The sequence below is a fragment of the Rattus rattus genome, chromosome 9 (assembly GCF_011064425.1).
Source record: "Rattus rattus isolate New Zealand chromosome 9, Rrattus_CSIRO_v1, whole genome shotgun sequence".
Lineage (NCBI taxonomy): Eukaryota > Metazoa > Chordata > Mammalia > Rodentia > Muridae > Rattus > Rattus rattus.
The window spans coordinates 65,451,225-65,476,308 of record NC_046162.1 but is presented as its reverse complement, the minus strand read 5'-3'; the positions used below and the strand labels follow the sequence as shown (position 1 = coordinate 65,476,308).

General features: G+C 53.2%; 2 protein-coding genes across 6 annotated transcripts in view; both read right to left on the bottom strand.

The window, feature by feature from the left end:
• Positions 1 to 25,084, bottom strand: part of Rbfox3 (RNA binding fox-1 homolog 3) — a 438,537-nt gene that overhangs the window by 96,520 nt on the left and 316,933 nt on the right. The window lies entirely within an intron of this gene.
• LOC116908773 (signal recognition particle 19 kDa protein-like) lies at positions 20,673 to 21,146 on the bottom strand. The gene has a single exon (XM_032912146.1). The coding sequence runs from the start codon at positions 21,144 to 21,146 to the stop codon at positions 20,712 to 20,714; it is 435 nt and encodes a 144-aa protein (XP_032768037.1). The 3' UTR covers positions 20,673 to 20,711.

Sequence of the window (25,084 nt, the reverse complement as noted above, 5' to 3'; positions counted from 1 at the left end):
ACCAGGTCATGGAGGCTATGTTTACATACACGACCTTGGTACGGTTCACACAACCCTGTGAGACAGACAGGTATCAGGGAACTCACGTCTCGGACAAGTAAAGGAACTTTCCAGAACTCGGCGACCAGATCTCTGGTCACCGTGGTATAATTTTTAGGGGTTTTGGAGACCATCCTGACTTTGAGGTTTCCACTTTCTAACCTGCCACTTCCCAGTGGCAGACTACGAGACCTTGTAAAGAGGTGGTGCCTGCAATGTTGGAATCAGTTCACGACAAAGCAGCGAGACTTTGAACAGAGCTTGTTGTCCAGCAGGAAGGAAGAGGCCTACAAGACAACCACAGTAGTAGGATAGGGGGCCAGGCACCCAGAGAGGGGTCTGACATCTTAATTGCCCTGATCTGGAGGCAGAGTCAGAGTGGAAAAAGCCACCAGGAAAGGAAGCCATCTTGCAACTGAACCCTGGCCACTCTGGGGTCCTGACCTTCCCTAGTTCTCCCTCATCCTGGGGCCTCGACAGTAGGTGGAGAGGTTGACTCGGAAGACCAAGGACGTCTGGGACCCCACAGTTCCCCTGCATGTCACCACACAGCGTGAATGTCAGGTCAGAGCACTCTCTCCAGGCAGGGAAATGAGTTTACCTATGATCTGAGGAAGAGGGAGAGCCAGCCATCTGGATGGCCCGGACCCAACGGTAGCTTTAGAGAGTCTAGCAACCTTTGTGGTGGGAACAGATGACCTTCAACAGACTGGTTTGGTTCAAGTTCAGGAAGTAATTACATGTGCTCATAAATAAGTCTCTAAAGCTTTAATTAAACTGAAATAAAAGTGAAGCTTCATTCTCTGGATCTCGTGAGCCACATTTACAAGGGCCTGATCGTCACATGTGGCTGTGGCTAGTGAATTGGCTGACAGGAAAATGTTGCCGCGGTTGCAGAAGGTCCCTAGCATGCAACCCGGCTCCTAAGCTTAGCAAGGAGGTACACACCCTTCCCAGCTGCTGTCCAAGGCCCTGTGAAATGACAGATGGCCAGAGCGGAGTGCACGAGCCATAAACAAAGTGGCCTCAAGGTCTTGTCCAAGCTGCCAGGATGCAGAGAAGGGGGAAGGAAGAATACAAGCCCCTGGGAGAACTGTGAGCTTGCAGGTCTGCCCTCTGCCATAGTCAGTTCCAGGAATCAGAAGAACGGCCCCCTGGGGACTCCCAAAGCCCCTGATCCATTGACTGGCATAGTCCTCATCACCCATGCCCTGTGGCTGCCACACAAAACCTCCAAGCAATAGAAGAAAAGACACAGGACCCACAGACAAGTTAGGAGCCACCCCGGAAAGAGAGAAGGTCGGGGGTGCAAAAGAGAAATGGCAGTTGGCCAGGAGAAGCTGGGTACTTCATACCAGCTAGCTTCTTGTAGGCCAGGGCAGGGCTGTGGGGGTGGACCTTGGCAGGCTAGGTCTCAAGGTTTCACAGACCACGTCCATGGGGAGTCACTGAAGCCAAGAGAGCTTTGCTGGGCTGGCAGAAGCCCATGTCTGAACTCAATCATAAAAACAAAAGGGAACATTGCACACTGGGCAAATCCTTGCTAGGGAAGGAGACAAAACCTAGCTGGGAGAATGGCGTGACGGGTGGGTCTGACATTTCTGACCCCTCCAGTCTGCAGCCCACTCTGCTGGGTCACATGGGAAGATCAGGGTGAGAAGAAAAATCCCGCCCTCCACCTCCTGCATGCTGGAGTTTGCCAGGTTAGTGGGGCTGGCCATATCATTTCCCTCAGGATGAGGTCAGTGTGTCCTGATTCTTTATTAGTCTCAACACACCCTATATCACTCGATGTTCCTACGCCCCTCTCCTCTCATCAGCTCCTGACATATTATTTACCTTTTAAGCATGACCCGCCCCCCCCAAAAGCAAAAGTGATGTGTAAGACTAGTTTACCCAATTAAATTGCAAACTGGGCCATGTGGAGGTGTTGAGACCATCCATACCAAACCATGCTCCCTAGAGTACTTGGAACTGTCTGCCAAGTGGGACAAGATGAGCCCCTTTTGGCTTTAGATGGGGTTCTGGTCACCTTTAATGGGGAACGTGAGGGAGATGCAGCAGGTAGGGGGGTGGAATGGGGAAATGAGAACTAATACCAAGATTCCTACCAAGAACACAAATAAATGCTGTGTGTGCTCTGTGTGTGCACTTAACACGCCCCACACAGATGATCTTAGGGCAGATAGATTCAGGTGGTAAAACACCTACTGGAACGGCAGGCTGCTTGTTGCTGTCCATGGTGCTGGACCCTTTGCCCGCTGTCTATGATAGTGGAACGGCTACGGCCTGCAGATCTCTAGTTCAGAAGGAGCAGGGAAGTAGTGGCGCTGTTCCTGGTGCTGAACCACCCCTGCCTCTGTCCTTGGTTCTGAAAGTGTCTGCCTAGTGGGGCTGACACCGTTAGGGTGTCCCTTAATCTGCTCTTCTTATAGGGACACTCTCATAATTTTTGTCCCCATCTCTCCCCGACTCCCCCACTTGCCTAGTCCTATGCCATATTTTTTATAATTACTATAAACTCTCCTGTCCCTCACTGTTGGAGGTGGCCTGCCCACCCTCTACACTCTGTTCCAGCTAAGTGTTCTCTGCCCATCCCACACGCCTCTTTTTTTCCACACTCTCATGACACCACTGGGACTGTGGGGGAGAATGATGGGGAGCCTAGGGCAGGCTCAGCAAACTTCAAAGTTGCCTCCACCTCCCAGGCTTCTCTCTGCGCCTCCTCCCCTACAGTAGACAGCCCAAATGCTCCACTTTAAAATGACACCGCCACCCCCTCCTCTCCCTGCCTCATTCAGAGCTGTCACAGACCCTGGGTGATGACACACGTCTCTGGAAGATCAGCAGTCAGTCAGTCCCAGGAGAATTCTCTCGGTCTTCTGGCTTCTCCCTGAAGTAACGACAAGGGTTTCCTGGTGTGGGGGTGGAGTAGGGCAGGATCTAGACTGGTAAGGTTCTGGGTAAAGAAACTCACACACTGAGACAGGTGGCTTTCAAGAACTGCATACTATGCAGGAGACTCTTGTTCCCTAAAACGGGAGACACCCAGGGACCAGACCAGGAATGCAGATCCAAGACCACTGTGGCACCTGTGTCCAGTAGCCTTCTCCGGTTTTAGGATGCAGGGATCTGTTTATAAGACCCCCAGAGGCCAGTGATGGTCTACTGACCTGAGACTGTCGTCATCCTTCTTCAGGCTTCTAAATCAAAAGCTACCCAGGGGTCCGGTCCTTATCATCACCGTGGCTATAACTGTTGTAGCTGCGACCTCACAAACTGCTTAGTACCCCAACCTGCCCCTCTTCCCACTTAAGGGCCAACCATGATGCCTTCCCCTTCCAGGACTTGTCATGACCCTAAGTCGGTCACCGGTAACGGGCCCTCAGTTGCCCACTTCCTTAAACCTGCAAGAGAAATGTTGGAGTTGGGATGTGGCCTACGCTCAGGGGTCCCCAGCTCCAGGGAGACATCAGTCACATCAGAGAAGAAAATCAAAATGAATCTAGGATGCGTATTCCCAGGGACCAGGAGTCAGGAGGTGAGTGGACCTTGGAACTGAGGTGGGGAGGCAGAGGAGAAATGGCAGACACAGGTCTAATAACCACAACTCAGGTCTAATAATCTGTGTTACAGGGTGGGCAGTGCATATGGCTCCCTGGGGCACAGTCAGTGGTAGGGAAAGCTAGAGATGTTGAAGCTACCTTGGTAGAGTATATTAAAGGAAGGTTAGAAAAGCTGTTCTCCGGGGGACAGAGAATTGCTTTCGCAAACTTGCCCGAGATAGCCCAATTTGAACCCACATGCCAGACACCCCCAGCATCTGACTCCATGCCAACCTCACCTCTCTCTAGCCTTTGCTGAGGCGGTTAGAGCACACAGACTGACAGGCCCTCATCTGAACAGGACATCTCTCACTTTCCACCCTGGAGCTTCAGGACAGGCTACTACACCTGGGCCAGTGGTGGTCAGAGTGTACTAAGAACTGATGACTGGTGACACGTATAGTTGTCACAGACCCTGGAAAGTAAGGGTGGTGGGACACTGGAAAGGGCAGGTGTGGCACCAGGCATTTGGTGGAACTGTGCCAATGGTTTAGAGACACTGCGTGGAGCTGGCTGACTTTGGTTAATGGACTTAGAAATCTGGAGAAAAATGATAGCGGTCTCCCGTCAGTGGGCCATTCCTGGCAGCCCCAGCTCCATTCCCAAAGAAAACCACAGGGCTTACATGATACACACCCGCAGGGACCAGGGACTTTGGGGTTGGGGTGGGTAGAGAGAAGATGTAGTCAGACAAGACAAATGATTGACATGGGGAAGTCTCCGAGGACTCGAGTCTAATACTCTGCATCACAAAGGAGCCGGACCACACAGTTGCCTGGAGCAGACTTGGTGGAGAAGAGTGCTAGAGCTGACTGTGTGGGCACTAAGAGGTCAGGCAGCTTAGAGTGGAACAAGAGACCCCTACCCATGACCACGTCCAAGGAGGGTTGGAAGATGTGTCTTTCTAAGGCGGTAAGAAGCACACCGGTGAGGTGCCAAGGTCAGCTCAGCAGTGGATGCTTTCTGGGGGCCAAGGCCTTGCCACCGGCTGGATCAAGCCAGTGAGAGCAGATCCAGGACCAGACACCAGGTGGCTATATGCAGCTCTGAAGGACGGGTGGGGGGAAAAGAACTCCGGAGGCAGCAGGAACCTCGAGGTTAGGTCTGTGGCTAACAGAGCACGGTGCTGCTGAGGAAGAGATGCATAGGCAGAGGGCACAGGGTTGCCCGATCTGCACAGCGACAGGGGCACCAAGCGCTAGCCAGCTGAGTGTCTGACGTTGCCATTTCAGTGCAAAGCTGCAGGGCCTGACTCGGTACCTGGTCAGCCCAGTTCTCAGAGACCCAGATAGAAGGACAGGCACACCTTTGCAATGGCAATATGGTTTTAATGGTAGTGTCTGTCTGTCTGTCTGTGTCTGTCTGTCTGTGTCTGTCTGTCTGTGTCTGTCTGTCTGTGTCTGTCTGTCTCTGTCTGTCTCTGTCTCTGTCTCTGTCTCTGTCTCTGTCTCTGTCTCTCTCTCTCTCTCTCTCTCTCTCTCTCTCTCTCTCTCTCTCTCTCTCTCTCTGCCTCTTTGCAGGACCTGGGCATGCCTTCCAGAGAACTGTGTCCAAGGAAAACAGAGATAAGCTACCCAGTTTGGATTTATGACCCAAACGGGAAAACATTCTGGAAAAACCGACAGGTCACCACAGCCATTGGTGTAGGGGCAGACGGCCACACAGAAGACTCTGACAGGACAGGAAGGTAGGTAACGGAAGTGCTGGGAAGATGCATGGCTTGCCATAGCTAAAGTATGAAGAACCGGACGCTTTCCAGGCCAGTGGTTCCCAACCTTCCTAACGCTGTGACCCTCCAACCACAAAATTACTTCACGACTACCTCATAGCTGCAATTTTGTTTCTGTTGTGATCGTAATGCAAATATCTGTTATGTGACACCAGAGGGGTCGCAAGCCATGGGTTGAGAGCCACTGTCCCAGAGCATCTCCTTGACGTCGTAAAGGCCGAAACCTTTACCCATCAGAACCTCTTTAAACATCAGGGGCGACACATAAACGTGGGGGACACTGCTTTGTCCCGAGGTCCATAAAGGCCACCGGTTCTGAGTAGGTCCCTGACACAACATGCAATGGGAACTTCCCAGTGGTTCCGGAGATGATGATGTGTCTCAGGCAAGTCTCCACAAGACATAGTGAGTTCCAGTGGGGACCAACGTGGGCTGACCCCTTACAGGCTCTGTGATGCACTGGACGTGACACATGGGTCTGCTGTGCCTCCCCCTTCCCTCCCTCCTCCTTCTGGCTTGCATGTAGAAACTCACAGAGCCTGTCTTCTCTCAGCCCAATGAGGCCGTGGCCACTTTAGTCCAGGAGACCTGGACACACGGCAGGCCCAGGGTGAGTCCTCACTCAGCCGGGCAAACAGCTGCTCTCCCACTCTTCCATCATCTAATGTCCTCACAATCCTTCCCAAGACTCCCGATGCCCTATGTCCTTTGCCACACACTAACTCAGCCACACTTGATTTGGATTTCCTCTTTCCCACGTCTCCCAATACCTCTTCCCTTCAGGCCCTCATCTTCCTCTTTGGGGGTAAATCCCAGACCACACAGCCAAGACTTGGAACTGGATTTTCTGTACCAACGAAGAAAAACAGCAGCCTCCTGAGCTTCCTCTTCTCGCCTGCCGCTCTAATCATATTTATTAACCATCTTGAACGTTTCTTGGGTTAAAGGTACTTCTGCTTAATAGCATAATTAGCAGGTACTTCTGAATTTAGAAAACAGGAAGAGCTGAGGACCATCACCCAAGCTCCAACCATTTTGTTGGACTCAAGGGTCTGCAATTAACAGGATCCCCCCTCCACATGGCGCTCACTGCCGGCTCTCGGGCCTCAGGTGTCCCTCTGCTTAGCCTCTGCTCAATGGCCTGGGGTTGGATTTAGGAGCTCAGGCAGATCCATGGTCTGGGTACAGATCTCATCCACCAGTTTAGGGATGTTCCACCTCCACTCAGGCTTGACCCTGCACAGAACATATGTCCCCTCCCAAGTCCCCAACTACAGCTTGGGGACTTTCTAGGCCATCCCCTGTGGCCAAGGTAGAGCTGTCTTCAGGCTGGCTGACTGCAATGTTATCACACTGGTCAGGATCTGCGAGAGGACGCCGAAGGGAAGAGGCTTCCTTTTCAGAACGCCCTGCTTCCTCCCAGTCACAGGTTCTGAGCCAGGCTGTCCCTGCTAGAGGGACATCTTCTCAGGTCAGAGTTGCCCTGTGGGAAGAGCTGAGGTGGATAAAGAGAAGGCAATGGAGTGAGAGAGCCCAGAGCGTGGTGCAGGGAAGAGGTGGAACGTTCCTTGGAGCTTCCCGGTAGTCAAAGGAATGCTGCACCTCTTCCCTGCACCACGGTCGGGGCTCTCTCATTCCATTGCCTTCTCTCTATCCACCTCAGCTCTTCCATGGCATCCAGCTTAACCCATGATGGCTAAACACTGACTGAGTCCTATGAAGGCTGGTCCTCCACCTCACCACACCACGGAGCAGCATCCTGACCCTGTTTGGAGACATCGTAGGCTAGGAAGCTGAGACTCTGAGACCCTCAGTCTTCCTGGGATGGGAGGAAGGTGACCCATCTCTGGATAGGGCTTGGTGTAGCCTCTCTCTCCTTATTTATCCCCCTGACCCCCATCTCTCCAGGACACCTTTGTTTACAGTTGAAAAAAAAGTCCAAGACCTCAGTCAGGATAACCTTGACCAGGTGGACATCACTTGACATTGACTTTCCAGCTCCCTGTGCCTCCAGCACAGGAGAGAGACCACCTCCCCTCAGCCCTTCCTTTGTGTCCAGGCTCCACATCAGGCTGAACCACCTCAGCCAAGGACCCTGAGGCTCTGACAACCCAGAAGACAAGCGGATGAGAAAGGATGCTTGGTGACCGGCAGGTTTTCTCCTCTCTGGTTTCCAGCCTCCAGCTGGTTCCTCCAGGAAATATATTTGAATATTCATTATGCTGCTGGCCTCCTTGTGGAAATGTGGGTACTAATCATGCAGACCTCAGTAGCCTTGGGTGCAGGCACCTGCCTCGCTGGAGCGTGTCCCTTTCTAGCAGAGGGGACCCAGGGGAGGTGACAGCACCTAAGCCGGGATTATTCCAGTGAGTGTCCTCAAGGCCCGGGACTGATTGCTCTGTTCCACTCCCTCCAGCCCTTTATTCTGTCTTGATTCCTGGTCTGATGCACAGATCCATTCCCCAGGGGTCACTTGTGATTACTTTAAGGCATGAGCGGGTCTCTCTGTGATCCAACACTGTCCATCCCCCTATGACTGCGTTTGTGCCTTGCCTTGTAGCTACACATTGCTCTTCCTACCAGTCTGCAACCTCCGGGGGGACAGGGCTGGACTTTCATTGTGGTCATATCCGCAGGAGATGCCTGTTGAGGCAAAGTGAGCCGTCCACCCCTTCCCCAGAACATCCAAACTACTCCAGAATGCAATGCCATCCCACTACGGGCTGGCCCCTCTGATTTCCTCACCTGAGGACTCACAGCTTTTCTCTGCCTCCCCCTCCTATTTCTCCTCCTTCAACACATTCCTCCTCCTCCTCCTTCTCTTCCTCACTCCCACCCATCCCTCTCTCCTGTAGGAAGCTCGGCCTCCTTCATACCCTCAGTGCCCCACACAAATCTTTGCACACAGAAAATGCTCAGTAAGAACAAGTGGAGACGGAGTCAAGTAGAGGTGCAAAGCTCACATCTGCCACCAAAGGTGACAGCCACCTATCGGTGGGGGTAGGGGGTGCCTCAGTGCAGAGACTGGGACAGACCAAGGTGTGTGTGTGTGCCTGGCTAAGGGCCCCAGAGCGCATGGAAAGAGAATAAGTCAGAGGTCCTCTCAGGGTAACTGAACAGACAGCAACGGGTGAAAGTGTGGGATCGAAGAGATGGAATGGTACCCCTCCCCTTCCTCTCTCTCTCCTCTCTCTTTCCTGACGGCTTGTTGCCCCCCTTTCTCCCCCTCTTCCTTTGTTTAAGTGCTGCACCATGAGCTAAACCCAGACATTATTCTGTATTTGACATAGGATCTTACGATATAACTCGGGCTGGCCTTGAGTTCTTGATCATCCCCCTGCCTCAGCCTCTGGGATGACAGGTGTGCTCCACCACACTCAGACAGATGATTCTTTTGCTAACTAGACAACAGTTCTCCAACTTGTCCTAGACAGACCCCTGGCTTCCGTATGCTCACACTATGACCTCTGCTTTTTTTTCTTCCTTCTTTAGCATCTGTAATTATAGGGCCCTCCTAACTGTGATCATCTGTCCTACTTTCCCTTAATGGTATTCCAGGTACCTCCAGCAGTGTGGACTCCCACACTCAGGCCCAGGCCTCTGTGTAAGTAGCTTAACTGTTACCTGGCTGCCGGGTGGATGGCAGATTGCCAATGTGGTTTCTTCTCCCACCTTAAATATCTTGATGCTTTAAGCGTTCTTCTCCGTTCTGAATTAGCTTTTGAACTAAGGGTCCCAGGAGTGGGATTATGGAGTCAAAGGGTCGTGATGGCTACAACTACGTTCTGCCAGGGTGTCCTTCAAAAAGGTGGGGCTCTATAGGTACACAGAAGGGTCTACCTGCTTGTCCAGTCTGGGTTGGTGGCGTGTTGTGGGCACAGACTGGGACTCAGTCACAGCTTCCCAACACTGTCAGGGTGCCAGTGTCAGAGGCTGGCTCTCCCTTTCCAGAACCCCCATGGTTCAGTCCTGGCCAGTTCACCCAGGGTTGTGGAGAGAAGATGGGAAAACAGGCTTCCTAGCAGGCAGAGAACCCAAACATGGGTAGGGGAGGGATGGGGGTTGAGATCTGGTAGGGTGGAGGGCTGGCACCTCTGAGCTTGGGAGAGACAAAGCCTCAACTGAGGTGTTCCTTCCAGCATTCACAGCCTGCTCTTCTGACCCTGCAGTTGCTGGCCCTCATCAAATCTCCAATCTTGCCTATTCACCCTCCAGAACCCAAGCAGGATGTGCCAAGCTGGACCTGCTGACAAGCCACCGGCAGCAGCAGAGGCAGGAAGGTAAACAAAACACTCTTTAACCCTAGCTTCCTCCCATACAAAATTTCCAGATCATAGCAAGCTGACCCTTGCTTCTGCGGGGTAGCTGGGCCTGGCTACTGGTTCAGCCCAGGGCATGGGGTGTACCTGTCTTGCCCATGGCTCTCAGGGACCCTGTCTACCACCTAGCCAAAAGCATCTCCTTTCCAGAGTCAGGTCCAAGGGATGTGGCTATAAGTGGTCTGACCTAAGCCATCCAGGCTCTGGCATGTTAGTTATTGCTCTTGGCACCTCTGTTGGCCAGTCACCTTGTCCCTGGCCTCCTATAAGGGTACTGGGAGGGGTTTGGGTCTCAGGGAGTCTCCCTTTAGACGCAGGAAGGTCTGGATGGCCCAGGTTTCTACAAGATGGGCCTCAGAAAGACGCCCACCCCCCTCCTCCTATATCCCTTTCTCTGCAAGTCCTGCTGCCTCTGAGGGACTGATTAACACCGGAGCAATGGGCCCTGCCTGTGCACCCTCACCACGCCAAGGACAAGACTGCAGAGATGCCCAGAGTGAAGGGACAGGATCCTGTCTTCAGGCCCCAGGCCCCATTGGGGGCTGTTTGTGCTCTTCCCTCTGCCTGTCAACCCCCTGGCATTCCCCTCCCCTCCTGTACCTGGTTCCTTGCTCTGTCCTAACTAGCTAGATCCCCTTCCTGTGGGACCCACGGCCTCTGGCTTTGGGAGTCTGGCCTCACCTCCTGACCCCATGCTCTGCGATTGATTTTCTGGTCCCATCCCCTCTCCCACCTTGCTCAGTTCCTCCCGTTTGTCCTCAGGTCCAAAGGTTGGTTTTCAAAGCCATCTGGTTCTTTCATGAGAAAACTTCCAAACCACAGCCCTTCCTTCCCTCAGGATGTCAACCACCTTGCTGAAGCGGCTTGGTCGGTACAAACCGCCAGTTGGAATGACCATTTGTCTCCGGACTCCATGTTGTTTCCCTTTTGGGGTAGAATGAGGAAGGGAGGTGGTTGGGAGGGTGGGCGGGTTGGGGGAGTCTGTGAAAATTTCAAAGCGACCAGTCAGAGGCAGCCCCTCCCTCACCTCCCAGGTGTCCCTGCCATTGTCCTGGGACTCGGAAATGGTGTCCTCTCATCTGGACAGGGGCACGTCTATAGTTGTATTTCGTGTAGCTAGGTTCTGGCCGTTCAAACAATGGGTTCTTGCACTCCTGGGATACCTCAGGGGGAGGACTGTCAGGTAACACCACTGTTAATGTACCTTTAGACGCCAGAGGTGGCAACCTGCCCCCCAAACTGTCCCCTTGTTACTCCTGCCAGAGGCTGACAACCAAGAGGCCCCAGCCCCTGTGACTAGCTGGGCTCTGTGCTTTCCAGGGTCCGGTGCTGCTCTCATGGCGACTGGCCTCTCTTTAATCACCTGAGCGCCAGTCTTGGGTTTTCTACATGCTGCTACCTGACAGGGAGAGCGCCCACCTCTCCAGAGGTGAGAGGAGGAAAACGGAAACAGTGATGATTTATTGCTGGCGCTCGTGAACACTTTGCTTCGGATTTTAAGTCAAACTCCACCTTAGTGTGGTGGCCACGTGGGAGAGCAGGTCCCTTGTTGGACCCACAGGTCCTTGCCTTGGCTGGTGGGAAGGCTGGAGACCAGGGTGGCGGGGGACAAGGTCGGCTCTCCCTTGAGAGATGCTAACAGTGAGGGATGAGACCAGAGGATGCTGCTGCTGGCTCTGGTCAGGAGAGGCAGGACCAGGAGGGATAGGCAGGCAAGTGGAGGAAGGAGAATGGGGCTGTGAGAAGAGGGGAGGGAGGAGCAATCTCGACCCAGGAGGTAGGATTTCCTAATCTCTGTGGGCAGCTGTCAGAGGAGCCCAGGAGATCTGGAGTCAGAGGGAGAAGGGCCCCCAGTAAAGTGGGGCCCCAGGAAACAGCTGCTAAGTCTTCATTATCAGGGTTTTTAAATGCAGACAGGAGATTCACATTTAAACGGCTTCCATTACTCCAGGGCAAACTTTTAAAACATAATATTTATAGAGAGCCTCGTTCAGCTACCCTGTTTGCTCTTTATCTCTCCTGCAATTACTGTTAATTTGGCCGTGCTTTTCCTCTGGCAGCTCCACCCATTGCCAGCCACTTCCTTTTTTTATTATTAGATATTTTTTTTATTTACATTTCAAATGTTATACCCTTTCTTGGTTTCCCATCCATAAACCCCCTATCCCATCACCACCCCCTTCTTCTATGAGGGTGTTCTCCCACCCATCCACCCACCCCTTCCCGCCTCCCCGCCCTTCTGAAGCCACCCCCTGTCTGCCACCAGAAGAAGGTGGAGGCTCTCCACTCCCTTCCCTGTCCACAGGCAAGGTTGTTGTCTCACACCAGGGCCCACATGTTACGCCTGGACACGGGCTCTCTCACAGCCTATGCCACGCCCTTTCAATCCCGGTCTTAGCTCTCCAGGGCTCCCTGGCTGTCTGAAATTCCAAGTCCCAGCCTTACCTGAGGCTGAGCCATGTGGAGACGGGGAGGAGGAGCCTTGTCAGTCTGCTCCAGGCTGCAGCCCCACCTATGTTAAAGCTATCCTGGTCCTTGCATGACCACGCCTGACAGGAGGTGACTCTAGGAGGTGTCCTGGTCACACAGTAGGCTCGACTACCTCCTAATAACAGGCCACCACCAATACCCCACTTTCTCCTGACATTCTACAGGTTGCTGCCAAGCCTTGTCCCCCTTTCTAAAGCAATGAAGAAAAGACTAAACCTCCTGCCCTCACGGGTATTCCCAGTCTAGGGGTACCCTGCACCCATACACCAGAGGCACATATGGAGACACATAGAACCCGAAAGATGATTGGGAGTGGGCACCAGAAACGCTGGAGGGGAGGTGGGAGGGGAGAATGTTCTGGACACAGGCTTCTGCTGAGCATGTGCCACTGCCCTGAGCTAGTATTGGGTGCTGGAGCCGGAAGCTCTGGCTCTTATCAGCCTTGCTTTCCCTATTGCCCAATGGCGAAATCAAGCAGGCCCAGACAGAAAGGAAGCGGCAAGAGCTGACCAGCACAGTGCTCTGCTGTTATCCCTAGGAAGTCACTCGGGAGTCAAGCAAGTACTGGGGACTCAGAATTGAGCCATTGGATCTCATCCTAGAGTGATGGAGGAGGCTGGGGCCATTGGACCTCATCCTAGAGTGATGGAGGAAGCTGGGGCTGCACTTTGTTTGAGCAGGTATAATGCCACAGCTGCTTAAGCAGGATGGAGCCAGTAGTGCAGGGTCTCCCAGGAGTTCCCCAGGGACCAGGGATTTCAACTTGGCCAGAGGACAATGCGGCTACCTGGGTGTCTTAGGCATGTCCACTTGAGGACAGGATTTCCACCCCAAGGGATAAAAGAGAGTGTACAGAGGCTAAAGAGATGTGGGGTCAGTGGGCTGTGGACACCTGGAGAACGTAGGGTGGAAGGAGAGACAGGGCACAAGGAGAAATCACAGGAGCTCAGGACTGTGCTGAGCCCATCAAGGTCCCCAAAGGGAGAAGGGCGGGGTCTCTAGTGGATTCGAGCACAGGTCTCCCAGTAGAATCCAGGTGAGCCAAAAAGCAGAATGCTACCCCATTGCCAGTCTAGACCTGTTGGTGGGAGCCCCCTCTCCCATCACAGTGAGCATGTCACATGCAGAGCATCCTGTATTCTCGCCCAGGCTTCATGTTGGCACTGATGTCATTTAACAGATGAACAACCCAAGGCTCAGAGAGGTCCAGTGACTCACTGTGTCACACGGCTGCTGACTGGCAGAGAAAGCCTCTTGTTCAACCCCAAGGTAGAAGGTAATGGTCTGCTATCTCTACCTGGGTGGCACCCCCACTCCAATCTTCTGCCTCTCTCCTTGGTGGGAGCTCTCTTGCGGGAGACTCCAGGCCTCCAAAGATGAGGGCACTCCCAAAGCATGCAGGAGACCCTCCAAGGAAAGACTTTCCTCACACAACACCCAGGAGCTTCTGCAGCCTCCTGTACCAGGGAACTGCCACCGCCGCCATGCTGAGTGAGGTACCACTCGCCAGGCACCCTCCCAGCACCCATGGCTACCTGTGCAGAGCCTTCACTCATCTTTGTGCCTGTCACTCATAGGGCGGGAATTGTCAACTTTAAAATGGTAATAGCGATGCTTCCCCTGATACTCTCGAAAATTTGTTTCCATTGGGGAGGGAGACACAGTTACCAGCCACAGGGAAGCTAGGGATTGGAAGAGCTGGACAGGAGTGGGTAGCAGCACTGCACTGATACTCGGCTTGGGCCCCATCCTGATTCATTCATTCTGTCCGTCCATCCTTCCATCCATTGTCTGTCTGTCCATCCACCCACCCATTTTTCATCTGTCCATCCATCCATCTGTCTGTCCACCCATTCATCCATCTGTCCATCCATCCATCCATTGTCCATCTGTCCATCCATCCATCTATCCATCTACCACCCATCCATCTGTCTGTCCGTCTGCCTGTCCATCCATTGTCCATCTGTCCATCCATACATTGTCCACCTGTCCATCCATCCATCTGTCTATCCATCCGTCTGTCCATCTATCCATCCATCCATCTGTCTGTCCATTCATCCATCCATCTGTCTACCTGTCTGTCTGTCTGTCCATCTATCCATCCATACATCTGTCTGTCCATCCATCCATCTGTCCATCTGCCTGTCCATCCATCCATTCTTTTCCATGTTTGAGGTTCCTGGAGCCCTCAATATGGCACTAGGAATAAGAGAAGGATAAAACCTAGTCAGGGTTGTTTGGAGCCCTTGGTGGAGGGAATGAAGGAGTGGTAGTCGGGAGAACTTCCTGAAGGTGGGGACACCTATGCCAAAGGCACCGTGTCTCCCTGCCTGAGAGCTCCCCTGAAGAAAGGTGGGGGCGGTTAGGGTAGAGTTTGAGAGAGAGAGAGAGAGAGAGAGAGAGAGAGAGAGAGAGAGAGAGAGAGAGATCATAGCCATAATCCCAGAACAGCTCAGAGCCTTGGGATCTATTGATCTATTGGGTGGGACAAGATCCCAGACTTAAACAGGGAGGAACCTGGTCCTCATTCACAGTTAGACTGCAGTCAGGCTGACAGAGCTGGGGCAGGGAGGAGAGAGGAGGGGACAAGAGAAGCAGCAGTGGAGAGGAGAGAACTCCAGCCTGTAGTCTGACATGGGCCAGAGCTGGGGAGCTGGGCTCAGCAAGTCACGGTGACTCCCCAAGAGCCCGTGCTCCGTGAACCATGGAATAAAGGGAAGGCTGGTCTTTGGGGACACGGGCAACATCTAGGGAGCCAGGTGGGAAAGGTCAGCCGGATAACAGGAAGTTGGGGTCCCTGAGGGGTCTGATGTGGGGGCTGCAGCATTCGGTGACCTTTCCTACATAGGGTTTGGCTGAGGTGGCTCAGGGAGAGAGGGAGTGACCGGGTCTTCTGCTTTGCAAAGCTCCCAGTGCCAGCCTGAGGGTGGAGCCCTGTGCAGCAGGAAGCAGGGGAAGGAGACTTTTCCGATCAGGATCCACCCCGTCCTAAAATAGCCCAGACATTTCAGTGAGGGAACACTTAGTCTGTTCCCCACCGCCTGGCCGAGGGTATGGAAGGACAGAGAACCCTGGCTGGGGCTGGAGGGTCCTGGGAGTAGCATCCAGATAAGCCAGGCCAGCCTATGAGGCAGAGTGTTAAGATAACACACAACCTTTCCCAGGGTTTCCCAGGCAGCCTGGAGCAGTATCCTGCCAATGGACCCCAGCCTGAGAGAGACACACCTTGCCCCTCCCTCCAAAGCCATGGGAGGGACCTGCCTACTGTCCAGGCACGCTCAGGGCAGGCAGAGGGAAAAAGGCCCATCTTGTCCACAGGGCTAGCGGGTGTCTGAGAACAGCCTTAAAGGGGATAAGAGCTCCCTCCACACGAGACATTCTCAGCAGAATCATTAAACTTCATAAGGGTGGGATAACTCCAAGGACCCAGACACACCCTGGTGCTGATTCTGCCCCAAGTGAAATGCAGCCAGCCAGCGAGGCTTGGTGGAGGCCAGTCCTGGTGTCACCATCTGTGAGGCTGACTGCAGCCGCAGACTCCTGGGAGCCATTGCAAGTTCCCTCCTTGCAGTTGTTATGGCTTCTGCTGGTCTGCTACCCCATAATCCTCTCCTTGGCCAAAAGGCATGGGGCCAACCAAGAGAGGAGGAGAGGGTGGATGCTGAGTGAGGTCTCTTTCCTTCTCCAGGGCTGACCTCCCAGGTTTCTGGACTCAGAGAGCTGGGGTGCTGGTGCGGGGTTCAGAACTTTCCCATGATTCCTTTGTGGATCTCATTTCCCCACCCGTTTCTGCCACTCAGAGGTGGGAGCAGTGTAGAGTAGAAATGGCTGGCCTGGGGTAAAGTATGGGCTCCATCTGAAGCTTAGGACGGGGCTTGCCATAGGTTTTCCTTAAGGCCAGGCAAGGGAGTCACCCAGAGATCCATCCGTAGGGTACTGCAACCTACCTCTGTGGGACACTTCTAGATACTGACACCATCAGAGATGTTGGGTTCTGAGACAGTCAGTGCTTTCTGTCTGGGGGATCCTTTGACCCTGGCACCCTTGCCTGCACTGGGCTTGGTGACGCTGAAACAGAATATAGGAAGTCTGCCCGGGGAGCTATGTAGGAGTATACACTCTGTTTTCCCTCATTTCAACCCCAGACCTGCCCTGGATCAGAGAAAGCAGCACAGCCGTTCACACTTGGTACATACCCAAAATTGCATCAGCATTTCGGAACCCTGGCTCCTGGGGAGGCTGGGAGAAGACCCAGCCAGGGGAAGGGCAGTGAGGTAGGTTAGCGGTAAGGGCTCCATCCCTCTCTGGTGCACAGTTTGGCTGTCCCCTGCAGCTGTTTTAGGAAGTCCAAGTTAGTCCTTCTGGTCCCCTCTTCCCTCCCTGCAGCTCAGCCTCATTCTCTGTCCCCAGGCTGTGCACCTCAGAACCTGCTCCGGGCTCACTATCAAGTCATTGAAGGTTCTGCCTGGCTTTGCCTAGACTGGCCACTCCTGCCGCCTGGCCCTCTGTTGAGAGCCAGCGTGGCTCAGATCCAAGCTTGACACATGGCAGACCCAGGGGAAAAGGGCTGGGGGCACTCCCACACAAGGGGGATCGTGGGGATTCTGGAGTGGGGGAATATCCAGGAGGAGACATTGTTTGAGGTTAGGAGGTGTGGATAAAGGGGTGGCTGCTTGTGTTCTGTGAGCTCTCTTGGTGGAGGCCGTCCACATGCAGAAGTTATTCCAAGCTCTGTGCTAAGCTTACTACCACCCTCTAAAAAACTGCCTGGTGGATGGGGACATCTGTCAAGGTGAGCAGCACAAGTGTCCCTTCTAGGGATCTGCACCTTGAGTGCACACCTGGAAGACCCAGAGACATGGCTAGCTATACACAGCTTGTTCACACCTGCACGGCCGCAGTCCTTACATGTGACTCCATGCACACCTGCGCACCCACAGTCCCTGCATGTGACTCCATGCACACCTGCACAACCACAGTCCCTGCACGTGACTCCATGCACACCTGCACACACATGAAACCTGCTGGTGCTTCCGTGTCTATCAGCACACATATAATCTTTGCATGGGACCCCATGCACACCTGCAAACACACACAGTTCCAGCATGTGGCTTAACGCATAGCTGCACATACAGAGCACCTTCACATGGTTTCATGCACATCTGCACACACACAGTACCTGCACATGCTTCATGTACACTTTCAAATGCACGCCCCTGTATGCACACATATATATGCACAGAGGCACTGATCTCTTCCTCCTGCACTCAGCTGCATATCATGGCCCTACACACATTCAGCCTCATACACACCTACATACTTACACTCCACCCCAAACACAAACTAAGATGATGCATACATTAGGCTAATCCCCAGGGATGGGCTACTCCCCACCTGCCATGGCCAGTGGCAGAGGGACTCTGCACCAGAGCCTTAACATGTGGGCCAGGCAATGCCATTTGCCACAAATTCAATCCACAGCCTTCCAGAATGGTGGTGTCAGAGTGGGGGAGGCTGTGTAGCCTTGATCAGAAGGCTGGCGGCTATGAATAAATAATGTTAGGGAGGGCGAGCAGGAGGACGCTGCCCTCGTTGGGGGGTTCTAGAGAGGAGCGCTCAGGCCCGTCATGACCCCCCTGGACCACAGACATACTCCAAGTTCAGCTACTAGGCTGCAGTGCCCCCCCACCCCCAGCTCAGCGATAAAGCACACGGCGCTCTCAATAATTCAGCATCCAGAGAGGAACGTGGGCAGGAGGATGCACCTCAGCAGAGGATGGGGTGGGGGGACACAGCCCTGTGCCCTGCCAGTGCTGTCTGACTCCTGATTTAAAGTGGCGGGCAGATCCTTCCTTTCCCAGCAAGTACCATATGGCAGCCACCGAGGTGTGACCTGCTCTCACAAGCCTGGATCCACCCTGCCCCTCCTCTACCCCCTCTCCCTCCCCCTCCCTCTTCTCTCCCCTCCCAGGACAATAGAATTCCTGCGCAGCTCCCAGCCTCAGCTGAGGCCTGAGGAAGGGAGCATCTGCCCCTCGGTGTAGTCCTGAGCCCTGTACCCACCCACAGCCCTGCTGATTGTACCTGAGGCTGAAGGTGCTTCCCTTTCTATTACCAGCTTGCCCCTAGTGTCCCTGGGGAAAGTCTCTAAATTGCTAAGTCCTGTCCTGCTCTGAGAAGCTTTTCTACCCCTAGCCACTCCCCACGGTGCGAACGGGAGCCTCCACTTCATTTGTATTCCGGGCTGTGAGGCACTGCCCCCCTCCCCAGCCCTCAGATACATTCTAAGTGAGCCCACCATCCGGCTGACAGGTCTGAACACACCCCATGCGCGTCACGTCTTGTCAAAGAAAGCCCGTGTCAGGGTCAAGCTACCTGTGCTCACATGATCCTGTGTGGAGCTTTTCCTCGAGCACAGCTGGCTTACCCCAGAACTGTCAACCATACCTAGGTTGGGGGATGGTATCTGGTACCACTGACTGGGCTGAATTTCCCACAATGAGACTCAGATCTTCCTACGGTTCTCATCCAAGTAGTGTTTTTGGAGCCACGGACCAGATTTTCACATCTATTCCTATCACGTTTGGCGAAATTTCATCTCTGCTCGTGTAATGCCTACGGAATGTTTACACAATCACTGACATGAATTGAGACCCAGGATGGGGCGGAGAGCAGAGCCTTGCCACACACACGATCAAAGATACCCTGGGAACCAGCCTGTTGCCACTCAAGCCTCTCAGATCACATTCAGCCTCAGTGCCACGCAGTGCGGTTAAAGGCGGCCATCGGTGAGCAGGATCGACCTCGACTCTGTGAAGCCAGCATCCCTCCCAGACAGCACTGACGCGTGGCGGTTGTTGGGCTCCCTTGACACTGATGGTGCTGTGTGTGCTTGGTCGGTCACCCATGCTGCTGGCTGCCCCTGTGCCCCAAATCTGCCATGAGGAAGTCGGGTATGCTCATAAACTCCTGCCTCCACCAGCCTCTCCCCCGATATCGCAGCGTGTACAGCCTTCCGTGCCAGTCCAGATGGAGCCCGGGGCCCTCTGTGGCCAATGAGTCTGCCTGAGAGAGAAAGATCTTCTGTGGTGTTACCCAAGCACAGCTGTGGGCGAGAGAGGGCAGGAGCTGGGATTCAATGAGTCCTTTTCACAGAATGGGCAGCAGGTATCATAGCACAAGCCCTGAGCTGGCGCTGTCCTGACTGGGAACCAGTGCAGCCCAAGCACCCAGGCAGATTAGACTTCTTGTCCTCTTGGGAGCTTCCCTGTACTGGGAGCAGAAGTCAGCAAAGCAGGTGAGAGGACAGAGACAGGAGGGAGATTTTGGGGAGGGTGAGTGGAAGGACAGAGAAGGGGAGGAAGAGGGTGGGGAAAGGGGCCATGGGGCGGATGACAGGGCCTAGGAAAACAGGGGAGGGAGCAGAAGAGTAAGGACAGAGCTGAGTAGACAGGGAGGGGGTGAGAGGACAGAGGAGTGGGAGAGAACGGGAGAGAGAGTGAGGAGATAGGGGGTGAGGGGCCAGGAGAAGGAGGGAGGGGCCAGGGGAGGGGAGGAGGAGCCAGGGGAGGGGAGGAGGAGCCAGGGGAGGGGAGGAGGAAACAGGGGAGGGGAGGAGGAAACAGGGGAGGGGTTGAGGAATCAGGGGAGGGAGTGAGGAGACAGGAGAGGGGGTTGAGGGCACAGGGGAGGGGGTGATGGCACAGGGGAAGAGGGAGGGGGAGAGGACAGGGTCAGGGTCTCCCGGGGAGGGGAAAGAGGAGCTGTCCACACATCCCACCACATGCCCTAATGCCAGGTACAGCCCTGCAAGAAGAGTTTGGCCTGCTGAGTCTCCATCTCAGTGCTTTGCTTTGGTCTCACCCACCCTTCTACCATCTCCCCTCCCCTCCAGAGTGGGTGTTCTCATTCCAGCATGGGCTTGCAGCTCAGAGTTCACCCTGATTCTCGGAGAGACTTCAGACTTTGGCTCTTGTGCACCCCTGGAACTGTTAAGATGTTGGGACTCTTGGAGACAAGCGGAATTCATTTTGCATTTCGAGATGGACTGAGCATTTGCGGCACAGGGAGCAGTGATGATAGAATGGGTCTAGCCTGTTCCTCACGGGCTGGTGTGCTGAAGGTGCTTTTGGGACATGGGCCCTAGCTACGTGGCTGGGTGTGCCTTTTTTTTTTTTCAGTTTAAATCTTTTATTTCATTAACGTAAAGGTGAACAAAATGTATATTCCAAACTTTATTAAACATTTATATCTGAAATATGTTTACACAGAGGACAAACAGTATTTCAAGTAACTCATGGGACAGTCATTATCTGTTAAAAATATGCTTCCTTCCACACACGCAATTTCCCATTTTACATCTGAAAGCTGGATGCAAACTTGTGACGTAAGCTGACTTCATTGTTAACTGCTGAAGCTGGGAGACACACGTTCACAGCTCAGTTAAACCACACAAACGAAAAGCTGTCCCCTCACACGAAGATGCCACGTCTCTCCCAGCAGGACGGCGCGCTCTACGTTCACGCCACGTCATTTCTTCTTCTTTCCTTTCCCTTTCTTACTCCCCTCTCCCTGCTGAAGACTTGGGTCAGCACCTCCTGACTTCTGAGTCCTTGTTTTTAGCTTGGGTATCATTTCTGCTACGCTGTACAGCATCACCGACTTATGTGATGGGAACTGTACAAGACAGAGGCTGCCATCTTCCTGTTTGAGCTGTACCCGGACTCTGCCTCTATACTGAACATCACGATTCCATTCTCTGGAGTACATTTTGTTTTTCTCCAGAAACTCATTCAGTCCAACTGCTGAACATACATCTTGAATCTCAGTAGCCGTAGGGTTTTCTACAGCCTTACTTACGGGGATCCGCCTCCCCTCGGCTATGGTCTTCTTATTTAAATAAGCGGGGTAGATACAAATAAGCCTGTCCTGGTTGGCCTGGGACCGCGCGGCAGCGCATGCCATCTCCACCGGAGTCCCTACGGGTGTGCCTTTTAACAGGTTCTGTTTTAGCCCTTCCCACTCTCTCCTTGGCCACCGTAAGGTGGAGGAGCTCTTCTCCATGACTAGCCTAGGTTACAGGTGCAGCTGCCAAGCAGGTCAGAGTGCTCAAGCAGTCCTCGAACACGTCCTGCAATGTCCAAGAGAGAGAGGAAGGACCCAGGCTGTGGCAGGCTGAGGTTGCTTTGACCTCCCTCGATGATGACATCAGCAGCACGGAGAGCCCAAAGCACTCTGGCCCCAGTCACCCGCCGGATGACACTGCCCACTACGCAGAGCTCCCACGAACCCAGACAAGGCAGTAGACATCTTGTAGAAGGTTGCCTGAGGCTCACAACTTCCTGCCTTTCTCTCCTTGGAGCAGGCGGGCAGCCCTGAGAGTGATGTCCTGGTATCCTGCTCCTGCACCGTGACCCAGCCACCGCTCCCGACCAGTATCAATTACTCTGCCCGAGCAGAGCGTGCCCTGACAAGCCTAGACTCCAACTGTAATTAATACTCCGGGGAGAAAACAGGCTGGTTTTGCAGCCCTCCACACATCTGCACAGCCTTGAACTCCTGTTCCCCCCAAATCCTGCCTCTCATGTTGTAGCTTTGCTCCTTCCATAGATGGCACAAACCTCCCAGCTGGGGGACCTGCAGGAAGTGTGTGTGTGTGTGTGTGTGTGTGTGTGTGTGTGTGTGTGTGTGTGTGACACAAGGGACCCACTCCATGTTCTGTGGTGCAGAACTGTGGAGCTGGGAGCTGACTTTCCAGTCAGAAGTACCCAAAGTGTATTGCTGAGATGGTTAGATGTATGCTGGGCTCTGGGGTCAGGCACAAGCAGAATTGGGGTTAACCCTTTGCCACCCACATATTTGGAGATCATTCACTAGAACATTTTATCTCTGTCTTGTCTGTTTTTCTCTTACACACACACACACACACACACACACACACACGCACACGCACACACCCCTGGCACACCACATCTGATCTGACTCCAATCAGCACAAGTCTGGGCAGTGGAGATATCTCTCAGAGGGGCGGCGGGCCAGAATGGACAGGAAGGCTGAGCCCTCTGAATCCTTCTGATCCACCTGCTCCTTCTACACAGCAGGGCGCAGAGAAGTCCACAATCACCACTGCTCAGGGCTATGCTTGGCATGGAAGAAAGTGTAGGCTGAAGGGAGCTGGGCTGACTCCAAGCCCCTTTTTGGCTGGCAATGTTGTGTCCAGAGAAAGAGTCAAGCAGGAGGCTTCAGCCTTACCCACTCAGATGAGGCCAGTGTGGGGGCTGTGTTTGGAGGATTGGATGCACTTAGCCTCCAGTACATCCTACTCAGTGATGTTTGTTGGGGAGGGGTGGCTGGGGGCTGCTGACTATGGTATTTGCTCATTCCCTCCCCTCTCCTCTCCTCCTCTCCTCTCCTTTCCCTTCTCCCCTCCCCTCTTCTTCCCTCCTCCTTTCTCTCCTCCCTTTTCCCCTCCCCTCTCCCCTCCCCTCCTCTCCTCTGCTCTTCTCTCCCCTCCTCTCCCCTCCCCTCCCCTCTCTTATTCTCCGCAGACAAGATTCTCCGGTCGAAGACAGTATATAGCATGCCCTTTGTGAGGTTCTGCACCCCAGGGCTGCAGTGTTCCATTGCCGTTCTCATAGCAAAGAAAACAGAGGTACTGGCTTCCACTCTGGGACCTCAAGCCCCAAGCCCCAAGTTCTCTGACAGCAACATGGTCTGTCCTATCAGACAACCTCCCTCCTCCCACCCTAGAGGACACAGAGACTAGGACAGGCAGTGGCACCTGGGTCTGTGCACATGCATATATATGCACCCTCCAGCGGGACATGTAGTCACGTCGCAGGTAGATCCAAGTGTGAGAAGGAAATCTTCCATTTATAGGCAGAGTGGAGGGTCAAGGATGGCTGTTGCCTCCTTCACAAAGTGATAACCAACCAAAGAACCATCTTCAGCTATGAAGAGTGAGGACAGGAGGCCAAGAAGGGGAGACTCGGGATCCCCACTGTCCTGGGAAAGTTTTAAACCATGGTACAGGGGTCCTGGGTGGAGTACAGTACTTGCACTGGGTTATGGAAGCAGAGCTGAGAGTTAGGCAGTACGGTGCCAAAAGCTGCAGAACAAGACCTGGCAAGGACGGTACTGACCAGAGGAGAAGCCTTAGAGACTGCCTCCATCCAGCACTCAACCACGACTCCCCACGGCTGAGGTAAGTACCACCTGAGAGTGCCTGGCGTTCATGCGGGGCAAGGGCAGTCGGCTGAGTGGTCAGGCATTGTATAGTTCCCAAGGCCCTCATAGCAGGGATGACTAGAGCCAGAATCATCTCGGAGACACTGACAATCTGAGAATAAGGACTGCCAGGGGTCAAAGGTCAAGGGTCAAGGGTCATGTCATCTTTTTGTAACTTAACTGCACCCAGAACAAGGCTTAGGGCTCTGTACAGGAATATGCTGCAGTGACTCAGATGGTAGCACCCACCTCCCATTGAGGTAAAACTGATAAAATCCAGTGTCTAATTAAAAATTACCAGGTCTGGGGATGGACAGATAGTCCAGCCCTTAAGAGCACTGGCTGTTGTCCCAGACATTCTAGATTTGACTTGTAGCACCTGCATAACAACCTTGGGTCTGTAACCCCAGTTCTAGGGGATCTGATGCCCTCATCTGGCCTTCATGTGTACCAGGCACATGTATGGTACACAGACACATGTGCAGGCAAAACACCTGTATACATAAAATAAAATTTATTTTAAAAAGCTCTCAGGTATGAAAGGAGGCAGAGAGTAGTCCCTGAGATGAGGAGAGGTTGGAACTGAGACAGAAATCCTGGTTAGGTGATGAAGATATTAAAACAGGCATTATGTATTGTATTCCATTAGATAATCAGGTAGAGAAGTTATTAAAAAAAACAAAAACAGAGTAACTTTGCCCTAAAAGCTATAATACTTGAGAGGAAACAAAAGTCCTGGATAGACTAATGACATCATCATCACTGTGGGGGAAGGAAGAACAATGTCTCAGAGTGAGATAGGATGGAGAACGAACTAAGAGCTTGTTCTCCTGCAGCAGGAGGAGACCATGGCAGACTGGTCCACACGCGAGGCGAGCTGACTGTGAGCCGCTCAGCCCTAACGGATACATCCACAGCACAACCCTTATACCTCAGGCTCAGGGAACACCGCTGAAGAGAAGGAGAACGGCTGTTAGAGCCAGAGGACCAGGATGCTGGCTGCTAGAAACCTGCCTGTGTGAAATTGCAACAACGTGGCTACCTAGACAAGACTTGAACAACAATACCCGGGGCTGATCAGCCTGCCAACATGGATGGAGGTCTCAAAACACCCCCACCCCTAGAAGAAGAGCTACACTCAATTAGTGACTGCAGAGAGAGGGCGGGGAGAAAGAATTATTCTTCCCCAGGGACAAGCTCCCTCATTGTTCATCCAATACCGTGTGGTCAGCCTTAAACACAGATACATAGAAGCAACATTAACTCTGGGTCTCCGAAAGGGATAAAAGATAGAAGGAATACTTGAGAGGAAATTGTGAATGTTTTTAAATTTCACAAAAAAAAATAAAATAAATGCAAACCTACAGGACTGGTGGGATAGCCCAGAGGACAGAACCTCAGGTCACCCCCTGGGACCAAGGTGGAAGGAGAGAGGAGGTGCCAGAGTCCTCCTTAGACTCTGCACAAGTGTTGTGGTGTTTACGTCCCCTCTCCACACCCAAGAACTGCAAATAGAATTAAAGAAATTCAAACCCACAAGTTCAAGAAGCTTCACAAACCAAAGCCAAGGAAACGGGGAGAAAAAGACACTTAAGTAAGTCAGGATAAAAAAAATCACTCTAAAGTAGTCACAAAGAATGTCTTCAAAGCAGTCAGAGAGGGGCAGCGAGATGGCT